The 12,336-nt window shown below is 41.7% G+C and overlaps 1 protein-coding gene across 1 annotated transcript; it reads right to left on the bottom strand.

Moving 5' to 3' along the window:
• Window positions 1-4,496: 4,496 nt before the first annotated feature.
• On the bottom strand, window positions 4,497-11,664 carry LOC125551936 (kinesin-like protein KIN-14F). The gene is made up of 19 exons (XM_048715349.2): window positions 11,333-11,664; window positions 11,054-11,220; window positions 10,841-10,969; window positions 10,418-10,660; window positions 10,244-10,315; window positions 10,064-10,132; window positions 9,862-9,957; window positions 9,598-9,708; window positions 9,442-9,523; window positions 8,854-8,949; window positions 8,561-8,734; window positions 8,382-8,488; window positions 8,096-8,274; window positions 7,820-7,981; window positions 7,472-7,725; window positions 7,218-7,381; window positions 6,948-7,136; window positions 6,333-6,781; window positions 4,497-4,920 (listed from the first exon to the last, which is right to left on the bottom strand). Exons 1-19 carry the CDS (start codon window positions 11,451-11,453, stop codon window positions 4,785-4,787), a joined length of 3,000 nt encoding a protein of 999 aa, XP_048571306.2. The 5' UTR covers window positions 11,454-11,664; the 3' UTR covers window positions 4,497-4,784.
• Window positions 11,665-12,336: the final 672 nt, after the last annotated feature.

Below are 12,336 nucleotides of genomic sequence, written 5' to 3'. Positions count from 1 at the left end.
ATTATAAGTGATATGATATGGCCATCATCATCTTGTGCCTTTGATCTCCATCTCCAAAGCACCGTCATGATCACCATCGTCACCGGCTTGACACCTTGATCTCCATCGTAGCATCATTGTCGTCTCGCCAACTATTGCTTCCACGACTATCGCTACCGCTTAGTGATAAAGTAAAGCAATTACATGGTGATTGCAATTCATACAATAAAGCGACAACCATATGGCTCTTGCTAGTTGCCGATAACTGTGTTACAAAACATGATCATCTCATACAACAATTTATATAATCATGCCTTGACCATATCACATCACAACATTCCCTGCAAAAACAAGTTAGACATCCTCTACTTTGTTGTTGCAAGTTTTACGTGGCTGCTACGGGCTTAGCAAGAACTGTTCTTACCTACGCATCAAAAACCACAACGCGGTATAGTGATTGCTTTTTGATCTTCAGAAAGAACCTTGTTCATTGAATCCGATTCAACTAAAGTTGGAAAAACTGACACCCGTCAACCACCTGTGTGCAAAGCACGTCGATAGAACCAGTCTCATGAACGCGGTCATGTAATGTCGGTCTGGGCCGCTTCATCCAACAATACCACCGAATCAAGAAACAACTAGTGACGACAAGCAATATGTATATACCCACGCCCACAACTCATTATGTTCTACTCGTGCATATAACATCTACGCATAGACCTGGCTCGGATGCCACTGTTGGGGAACGCAGTATTTCAAAAAAATTCCTACGATCACACAAGATCTATCTAGAAGATGCATAAAAACGAGAGGGGAGAGTATGTCTACGTACCCTCATAAACCGAAAGCGGAAGCGTTGAGTAATGCGGTTGATGTAGTCGAATGTCTTCGCGATGCAACCAATCAAGTACCGAACGCACGGCACCTCCGCGATCTGCACACGTTCAACTTGGTGACGTCCCTCAAACTCTAGATCCATCTGAGGTCGAGGGAGAGTTTCGTCATCACGACGGCATGTTGACGGTGATGATGAAGTTACCGATGCAGGGCTTCACCTAAGCACTATGACAATATGACCGAGGTGGAAATCTGTGGAGGGGGCACCGCACACGGCTAAGAAATCAACTTGTGTGTCTACGAGGTCCCCCCTCCCCCGTATATAAATGAGTGGAGGAGGGGGCCGGCGGCCTCATAGGGGAATCCTACTCGTACTAGGAGTAGGTTCCCCCCTTTCCTAGTCAAACTAGGAGGGGAAGGAAAGGGAAGAGGGGAAGAAGGAAAGGGGGTCGCCCCCTCCCCAATTCGAATTGGGCTTGGGGGGAGCGCCCCTCCTCTTGGCCGCCTCCTCCTCTCTTCCACTAAAGCCCATGAAGGCCCATTAACCCTCCGGGGGGTTCCAGTACCCCCCCCCCTCGATACTCCGGAAAATGCCCGAACCTATCCGGAACCTTTCCGGTGTTCAAACATAATGTTCCAATATATCAATCTTCATGTCTCGATCATTTCGAGACTCCTCGTCATGTCCGTGATCACATCCGGGACTCTAAACAACCTTCGATACATCAAATCACATAACTCACAATACATATCGTCATTGAACGTTAAGCGTGCGGACCCTACGTGTTCGAGAACTATGTAGACATGACCGAGACTCATCTCCGGTCAATAACCAATAGCGGAACCTAGATGATCATATTGGTTCCTACATATTCTACGAACATCTTTATCGGTCAAACCGCATAACAACATATGTTGTTCCCTTTGCCATCGGTATGTTACTTGCCCGAGATTCGATCATCAATATCATCATACCTATTTCAATCTCGTTACCGGCAAGTCTCTTTACTCGTTCCATAATGCATCATCCCGTAACTAACTCATTAGTCACATTGCTTGCAAGGCTCATAGTGATGTGCATTACCGAGAGGGCCCAGAGATACCTCACCGACAATCGGAGTGACAAATCCTAATCTCAGTCTATGCCAACTCAACAAACACCATCGGAGACACCTGTAGAGCATCTTTATAATCACTTAGTTACGTTGTGACGTTTGATAGCACACTAAGTGTTCCTCCGGTATTCGGGAGTTGCATAATCTCATAGTCATAGGAACATGCATAAGTTTTGGAGAAAGCAATAGCAATAAACTAAACGATCATAGTGCTAAGCTAACGGATGGGTCTTGTCCATCACATCATTCTCTAATGATGTGATCCCGTTCATCAAATGACAACACATGTCTATGGCTAGGAAACTTAACCATCTTTGATTAACGAGTTAGTCTATAGAGGCATATACTAGGGACACTCTGTTTGTCTATGTATTCACACACGTACTAAGTTTCCGGTTAATACAACTCTAGCATGAATAATAAACATTTATCATGATATAAGGAAATATAAATAACAACTTTATAACAACTTTATTATTGCCTCTAGGGCATATTTCCTTCAAAAAAATCAAGGGGTTTAGAGAAAGTTTGAGTATAGTTCCTTCACAACTGTAAAGTTGGTTCAAAAACTAGTTTGAATTCCTAGGAAAAATTGGATAGATAAATTTGGCTGAAATTTGGTGTAGGGAGGTGATTTAGGAGTATGGAGGCACTGGTAAAATTTCTTACCATTTTGGTACTCCTAAATAGTACTTCCTTCAAAGTGCTCCTCTCTGGACACAAACTTTGGAGAATTGTTGGGAGAGATTGGCTTGGCAAAAGAATGCTAATTTTGGCATGCTCAAGAGATTATGGACACCCTCAAAGTGAGTCCAGAAACAAGAATTGGATGCTATGCTCACCCTGAGCATGAGATCTTGAGCATGTTCAAGGTTTATATGGTCCAAAGGATTTATGATAATTTTATGGGAATTTTTGGAAAGGCAGAAATATAGGTTGCCTCACAACCTAGGGCAACAGGACTATTCCTTTTATAGGAAAAAGAATATTAGAATGAAATAGAATTTGTGGTTGGGCTAGGATGGAATGACATGGTCTTGGCAAAGTTTTGGATATTTTAAACCATTTGGAACGGAAAAATTATCTCCCCACATTTTAAGTCCATAGAGTCATTCCGAAGAAAATCCAATGTCAAATTCAAAGAAAGCCAAATGAGTTTTTGAAAAGAGAAGGTGCCAAAAATCAGGGTGTGAGACTCAAACGTGGGCACAAACATCAGCATGAAGCATAGACAACACCATACATGCACCCTCCCCCATCTACCCTCAGTCTGTTATGTGATGACACGGTAACACGTGACCTAAAACACCTAGGATGAATGACATGAGTAACCAAAGTGTAGGTCGAGGCAGTGAAAATATTATTCGATGACACGAAGCCGACATCAAACCACACCCGAAGCTTTCAGAGCTCCTTATTTGTAGGGAGCTTAAAGTTGAAGCCATTTCGAAATCAGGTACTCCTAGTTTCTTTTGGGTGCTTAACAATTTATTAGGTTATTGAGGTAATAGGAAAGGAACAACCAAGATAACTTCTAATGGTGAAGACAAGACACACTTAGATGATCCACGATAAGTCAGGGTGTGCAAAACCGAACCAAAAAAACAAACTGCACTGAAAATTCAGGTTTTTTAGGTTTTGGTTTCAGTTTTGAAATCTAAAAACCATTTGCATTTTGGTTTTTTCGGTTAGAAACCAAAAACCATTTGGTTACACCAAATTAACCAAAGTTGAGATTTTTTGGGTTCAAAAGCGTAACGGGCTGCTATAGTGTAGTACTATCTAGGCCATTTAGTGCTTCAAATTTACGTAATTAGCCTGACTGCTTATCCAACGTCCCTTCTTTATCCTTTTATAATTATTTCTTCCTCATTATGATATATATCATGCATTTAGACATGGAAAAGTTATGTGTTGGCTCAAAAATTCACGTCAACTTTGGTTAATTTGGTTATTATCGAAACCGAACCGAACGTAAATGGGTATTACCGAAACCGTATCGTATCTATGTATAAAACCGTATAAACCAAAGTATAAAAACCATATAAACCATAAACCGTATAAACTGAACAGTATCAAACCCAAAAAACTGAATGCACACCCTGACATGTAAGGGGTTTCACACAGTGGAGGTTCTACCTAGGTTTGGGCCCTCCGTTCTAGGGTAACACCCTACTCCCGTTGGATGTTTCTCTCTTGTATGATGTGGTTACAATGTGTGATCTTGTCGATCTGCTTGGAGCTATTGAGCTGCTAAGAACTTGCTAAAACTTGTCTAGAATTTATCCTAGCTTCTTCTTATATAGGGGTGACGAAGCAGCATGATATAATGAGAAATATTAGCACGGAGAGAATGCTAACATAAACCAGCAAGCATATTCATGTGGTATTCAGATGCACTGCAGTCAGTTGCTTAAAATTGGGTGGGGGAGAGGGGGCTCCATGGACATCATTTATTCAATCAAAACAATCCCAGCCAAAGGGTAGAGTGTCATTTAAGAAATTTGACAACAAGAATCAAAGCGCATTGAAGATTGCTTTTATGAAAAGATAAAAGCGTTCAAAGAAACAAAAAATGAGCAGCTTTTTTATCAATAAATTTCCTTTCTTTTCCTTATATTATATATTATGAACATGACAAGAATTGCCAAAAACTCAACAATGCCTGATAGGCCAATAAAAAAAAGGTTAATGGCCTCACACACCAGCTGCTGAGATCACAACTCGCCACACTGACACAATCAATTGGACTTATTGTCACTCACTCCTGTACTTGAGAAAACTCTCGCAACCCCTCATGACAAACACTGAAAGAAAGCCAAGAAAAAAAATACACAATCATTTTAGGAATCTCTACTTCGTACCAGAGTGTCTACCGTTTGATGAAAGCCTTCTGCTATCGCTACCACTTAAAGGTTGCCTTCCAGATCTGTTTTGTCCATTTGAGGTTTTTCTTGACGCTGATGGTATTTGGGAGTGACTTGGTGTCCTGATATAAAGAAAATGAAAGAAAAAAATATTAGTCTTTAGGTAGAAAACTTGATAAATCTTATGCAATGGTCTGCTATTCTGTCCCTGTATATCAATCCTTAATTTCACTATTATCAAATATATCACAAAATTGAGCGAAATTAAAAGAAAACATATGTTCAGGTAATTATTTTCTAAAGGCGTGTCCAATTAATTTTAGACAGTTCATTCAGAAGATCCAACATTAAAATTCCTATTGCCTTCTAAGAGGTGAGAGGTTATTACTTATGTAACATTTACTACCATTCAAGGGCAAGGAAGACTTTTCGTTACATATTGAATGAAGTACATCTGGGTATAATTAACTATCCTTCTAATGTACTCCCTCCGCCCCATAATATAAGAGCGTTTTTTACACTAGTGTAGTGTCAAAAACGCTCTTATACTATGGGATGGAGGGAGTAGATCTCAACAGAAAAAATTAATTGTGTCAAGGAGCTCCTATGTTTTTTTTAAAGATGCATCAATAAATTACTCCCTCTGTCCCATGGGACGGAGTGAGTACTAATTTCGCCGTAAATGGTAACCTAATATTTCCATGTCAAATACAAGCATAAAATTGAGAAAGATAAGCATAGACGTCGTTGGAATCGTAAAAAGTATTTCAGATACAAATCATACAAAAAAAATTGGAGTTCAAATATCTTGAACTAAAACCACGACACTTATTATGGATCGGAGGGAGTACGAAGTAATAAAAAATTCTTTAGTTCGAAAGTAGATCTTTTTTGTAATACTAATCTTACAATAGTATAAGAACATGTAGTTTGTACATTATCAATGTACATTTACAGTCATAATCATATCCTACCAAAAACATTTTGAAATGAAATACACGAAAAATCTTAGCTTCCAATGGTAATCATATCATACCAATAATATTATTTTGGTATTCATATGAGTCAAGAAAATAGTTTTACATGATGGAAAGGAACAATTAGAGCATTAAAAATCTTCCTTCTCTACTCAGTAAATCACTAAAATAAAAATGCCCTTCAAAACAGTTTACTCTTGATCCATGGACGGCTAACATTAAGCTCTCCTCTTACTTCTTAGGTGGTAAGTGGGCCATCCTAACAGAGACCTTAGATGAAACAATATGTACTTGCGGATATGCGGTCCAAGCTAATGAAATTCCAGAAGTCTAGAAGCTCTACGGTCAAACTTGGCAAACAACATTCTCGAAATTCGCTGTCATCCATGTTCATCAATGAAATTTTCCTCTTAAATAATGCACTGGCCAACCTGTATCGCCCAATCACTAATTTTACTAGGTGGCTGATCATGTGTTTTGTTTCCCATTCTAATAATCAAATTAATACACAAACTTTGTTTGCTGTAATGTTAACTGCATTAACATAAAATGCTTACCTTGTATCTGAGGCCTCTCTTATTTTCGGTTGTGGTTTCTTTATCTTTGACCCACTTTGAATAACTGAACTGTTTATGCTTGGAACATTGAACTGCCAAAGTGCATCTGATTCTGAGGAATCACTCGTTGCAACGTCAATATCATCGGAATCATCGGTATTCGTTGAGCAAAACCGAGGTCTTTGCTGCTCATCTCTCAAACCTGAATGGTATCTTTGGTAAAAGAAGTCAGGAAGAGCCGTGTTGTCTCCTTCCCAATCACCAAGAGAGTGATTGTTGTTCACCACAACCTTATCTACCCAGTCCCCACAAACTGTTTCCCTTTCTTCTCCCATCTGAAAATTCACCCTTGAATTACTATCTGGCCACGAAGGAGAATCATTTGATGCTAATAAATCCTGAAGATCAAAGCTTGGTTTCTTTTGTCTCAATTTAGGATTGGGTCTAACCTGTAGAAAAATCAAACCACACATGATTGTAGAAATACTGAATGCGTCAGCTGAAAGGACAGTGAAGTACAATCAGTGCACTAAGATTACATGCAGACCTTTTACTTCTATGTGGATCATTCAATTTATGTGCAAGATCTGATGCAGAAGTTAATGGCATTATTACCTCTATGTTTCCGACATCCTCCATTGGTTGCCTGAAGTTAGCTTGGCCAGGCAGCAAATCACAACTGCCCTGTCGCCTATTTGAAAAAACAGGAGAAGGCATCTTCGTGTTTAATGCTTCAGAGTGGCGAGTAATGTTTTGCTCCGATCCTGAATCTTTCATTTGTAATGCTGTTTTCAGTCGAGAAACCTGAATGGTAACAGCGATTGTGAATGTCTTGAATAATAAAGGACAGTAAGAAAGGAACATATAGTAGTAGCAGGAAAAAACCTGCTCCTTGAGCTCTTTAACTTCTCCGGATTCTTTATTAAGTCGAGCAGCACCAAGTTCAACCGTAGAAACACGCTCGGCAAACTTCAAGGTGCTTATGGTTTCTCCTACAGCATCACTTTCCGGGCTTATATGAACAAACATCAAGGTTTTGGCCTGACCTCCTGTTAATACATTGATGTAGGACAATGAAAAACAATGCAAATTGTACTCAATAGTCTGATGTACTAAGAATTGCAGGAGAGTCATCTTACCGAGAGAATCTTGGAGGAGTTGTGTTAATTTACTATTCCTGTAGGGTACGTGAGCATTCTTCTGGGCAAGTGAAGCAATTACATCCCCTAAGGCTGACAATGATTTGTTAATATGCTGTGCTTCTTTTAACCTTTCTCCGGTGACCTCTGACTTGTCAATCCGCTCGCTGCCTGCAAGATCAACTAAATGCATGCAGCCACGGATAATGTTCCCTGAAGTCAAATCTTTTCCTTGGACATGAACAGTTAAACAACTGCAAGTTTACAAGAATATTTCATTATATTCCATAATTATGTTAAATATTACTTTGAAGTAATTCTGTTGCACAGAAAAGGTTGTGAAGTCACCTGTGGGAACGACTACTCCGGTCGTTTAACGCAGTGGCACCCACAGTGCGATTCCTGTGTCCAATGCTCATCAGTTCCATTACATCCATCGTCGATGCCACACGGACAAGGCTTGCATCCGGCACATTAATTCCATTTTGAGAATTATTCCGAATCTCTAATGTATATATTTGTTAAAGAAAATTATTGGTATGACAGTATAAGGATTTTCGTGAAAGCAATGTTTTAAAAAGAAACTGACACAATTTGACAGAAATATGATTTCAGTAAGGATATCTTTTGTTGAGACCATCACTGATGAGTAGATCCCTGACTTGTTCATTGTAAATCTCGATCATTTGCACAGCAATATCATAGACAAAGGTTCCTTTTCTTTTTTCAGCAAGGTTAAATAGGTCCCCAAGTGCCCGATAGTTTACACCTTGGGTTTGCTCAGTCATATTCTTGGGTCCACTCTAAATAAAACCAAAAGAGAAGATGTTAAGAATAAAGAAGGCCTCCGTGATAAATAGGTATTACATACAGAAATTGTTGGCATTGTGCTATTGTCCTCACTACTCACCATTGTGAATGTCTTGCCTGATCCAGTTTGGCCGTATGCAAAGATACAAACGTTGTACCCATCAAGAACAGAGCGAATAAGGGGTTGAGTATCTAAGAATACCTCATCTGCATGACAGAATTTCCTGTGAATTTTCTTCCACATAAGATACTAAAAAAAATAAGAACATGGTAAAATACCTTGAGTTGAAGATGGTCCGAAAACCTTGTTGAAGCTAAACGATTTCCGGCCATCCTTTCCAGATTTCGAAGGAGTAATGATGGTAATATTTCCATCATCAATGCAGCCCACAGTGGATGAACTTACTTGTCCAGGTAAAAAGGGTCGTATCCTACAATACACCCTGATACTACCTAGAGACATGACATACAGAAGAAATTTCATATTTTAGGCAATAATTCTTCTCAGTGAACCAAAATTTTCCTTAATTGGATCAGAAACTGGGTGTAAAAATTTATTCAAACAAGCATACCTTTAAGATCTTGCACTTGATTGTACAGTTTTCTATTTTCTTCAAGAACTTTGTGGTAACCGGAGGCAGCATGTGCAAGGCTAAACAGATGCCTTCCTGAAATTAATTTTGCAAATAGTGATGTGGAAGTGAAATTATATCAAAGTAGTAGTGAACCACCCAAAGTACACTCATATACGGAAGAGGATTTGTAGCACCAGGGTGCTCCACCCCCCTATATGAACATTAAGTTCAAAAAACACAGGGAAATTTGAAAAAAGAAATCTGTGATTTTGGGATATCAAACTTTGGTGTCCAATCTAATTTCGTGAAAAAATACCAGGAAACCTATCCGAGGCAAAAAAGACAAAAAAAATCCTATGTACAGAAAAAACTGTTTGGATAGATTTTAGTTCAGACTATTTCCTTCGCCAGGGATACTTTTCCTGGTATTTTTTCACAAAACTTCACACGGGAGTGGATTGGGCACCCAGGTTTTATATCCCCAAATTCCAGATTTTTCCGAATTTTTTTGGTATTTTTAATATTCAATATTCATATAGGGGTGTGGAGCACCCAGGAGCTCCTGTGTATTTCCCACTCATATACCTAATATGTTGAGGTCCTCAGCGTACTTCATTTGTATAAACTCCATACCCGCTCTTGTTGTTTGAAGATTAGCCTTAAGATCCTATAGACAAGAAACATGAACAGCACTGTAACCGCTGTCAAGAATTATGAAGGAAATGAATACTAAAATACTACCTCAAGATGCTTTGACTGCTGTTGGAGAATTGAATGTTGCTTCAGTGCCACCTTCCCTGATGCTTCTTTTTTTGTTTGTTTATGCTTGGAGTAAATCTCTGATGTATCCATCTACAGAGGATGATACAAAATTTAACGTTGGGTGAAAGCCAAAAAAATAGTAAATGGTAATCCTAACTATCACTGTTAGCAGCAGACGTACTTACTAGAGGAGTAAAACAAAAAACATTGTTGAAGCATAAAGAAGAGTAATTTATAGCTTGCCTTTCTCTCACTAAAATTAGGAGTGGCCTCGACGAGAACCTTAGATTTGGAGAAGCATTTGGTGCTGTCTGTGCCATTTTTCAGAGCAGCTTTCACCTGTCCCAATGGATTGATTCTGGTTATCACATTGCCAATTGCAAGCACAACGTAGAAGGATACCAAAAACAAGAGACAAATACAGAGAAAATGACACTGAACATACCAATTCATTTTGGCCCTTCAAGCAATTCTCGAATTCATCGACGAGTTTACCCAGCATCGACTCTAAGAGCTGCATACAAACAACACAACGGATGAAAAAGGGAATCCAATTGGCATACGTATGTCCCATTGAATTAGTAATAAGCCATCAAAAGAAACTTGGGGAAGCAGATTGACCAACCTGCGGAACTTCATCTGGCCTCTTGTCGGACAAAACCGCGCTGACCAGCATTTTCAGCGGACGTGACCTCGACTGTTTCAAGACAATAATGCATCAAGCCACTAAGCAATTAAGCAGATTCCATCTAGTATCAAATTAAGACGAAAAACAAACGTGGCAGTGCATGGAGCTAACCATGTCACCGCAATCAAGATGGGCATCGCCATTGAATCCAGCATCCTCATAGGGTGCTTCCCCCTCGTTCATTGATTGGCACCTCCGGAAAGGCTCCGAGTTCTTCCTTACCAAGGACTTGCCGGAAGCCGAGGGTTTCAAGTTCCCCCCGTATTTCCACAGCCCGGTGCCCCCGCATTGTTTCCAGTCGCCGTACGACTTCAATGCCAGCACGCAGTTCACCACCCTGGCGTTCTTCCCTCCCTGCGCTCGGAAAGGCAAAAGAGAAAGAGAAAAAAAGGCGCAATCAGGGTCACAGCACAGCTCCACGAGAGAGTGCGTCTAAAGCAAAGATGCCCGTCATAAGCGCTTTGCTGGAGCTGCAAGCAAGGCCGCGTGGGGGCGACTACGCGGCACACGGACGGGGGCGGCCCGACAACGAACCTGCTCCAAATCGGAGGCCTCGAAGCACGGCAAGCCGATCTCCTGCGCCGCCACCAGGAAGTTGCGCACGTTCTCGAAGTACTGGAACGCCGACAGCGCGGCGCCGTCGACCGAGTCCGCCGTGACCACCTGCGGGTAGCGTCACTACTTGTCAGCAGAGCAGAGGCGAGCGGCGGGGGCGGATCAAACTGACGAACTCAACGAGCGCTTTGCCTTCTGGACCGCGCCTGGGTGGACCCTGTTGAGCGCGCTGCAGAGGATCTGGCCGTTGCGGAGGCCGAGGCGGAACTCCTCCTCCGACGGCTCCTCCGGCAGGTCCCGGCCGGCGACGGCCCCCACCGTGCGGCGCAGCCACCCGGCCGCCTCGTTCCGCCTAGCCGCTGCAGCAAGCGAAGCAAACTCATTCAGCAACGCGCGCGAGCCAGCCGAAGCGGCTCAGATAACTGAAAAAACAGGTGGCGACGCGAGAGCGGGCGGGAGGGGAGCGCTGACCGGCTTCCCCCGTCCTGCGCGAGGCGAGGTCGCGGTCGCTGAGGCGGCAGCCGTGCTCCCGTAGCACGTCCTCCACCACGGCGGCCGCGGAGAGCGAGAAGAGCGACGCCGCCTCCGCCATCCGGGGCGCCCGGTTTTCGGTTTGAAAATGGACGGTGGAATTAGGCCGTCGCCGAGTCCATCAATGCTCTCCCTCTCTCTTTCTCTGCGTGGTGGTTTTTGGGGATGGTTATAATGGAGGGAGCCGGAGAGGTGGGAGCTTTGTGGGTAGCGGCGACGCTGCTTGCCTGCCCGCTTTCCTTTCGGCTCCTTCGGGTTTAAACAAACACAAACAATTGTGGTTAGTGGAGTGGAATGGGGATTTATATATTTCTCGTCTTCCCTTTCGCCTCCTCCTCCGCCTTTCCTTGTCTTCGCCGTTCTGGGGTTTTGTTCGAGTAAAGTGCACTCTGCTCTCCACACCCATGTTGATTTGGTTGCTCTGGCTCTGCAACTATTCACTTTTTTTTTGACACTGCTAATCGCTGTCATTTCTTTTCAATCTGTTCAGCTAAAAGACAACCACCAACTATTAGCAGTTATTATGATTCTTTTCCGATACGATCCTCCTTGCAGGTAGGAGCGGCAACAGATGATTTGACTCTTGATGAAACATACGGTGGATCCTTTTAAGGATGGGGGATCAAGTACTAAACCAATTCAATGATGTAGGACGTGGAGTTAATTTTAAAGAAAGCATGTTGGGGCAGTCTAGGGCCTGTACAATGGAGTATTCTAAAGTTAAAAAAAAATCTCAAAATAAATAGAAATGTACCTACCATGTATAATACATTTCTGTAAGTTTTCATGTTGGAATGTGTTTTGGTGCAAACTACTCCCTCCGTTCCAAATACTTGACTTCCATTTGTTCAAAAATGGATGTATCTATATATTAGAACATGTCTAGGTACATCTATATTTTGATAAATGGAAGGCATGTATTGTGGAACGAAGGGAGTACATAT

The sequence above is a fragment of the Triticum urartu genome, chromosome 4A, assembly GCF_056163025.1.
Source record: "Triticum urartu cultivar PI428250 chromosome 4A, HENAU_Tu73, whole genome shotgun sequence".
In the NCBI taxonomy this organism is placed as follows: Eukaryota; Viridiplantae; Streptophyta; class Magnoliopsida; order Poales; family Poaceae; genus Triticum; species Triticum urartu.
This window is presented reverse-complemented; position numbering and strand designations above follow the sequence as displayed.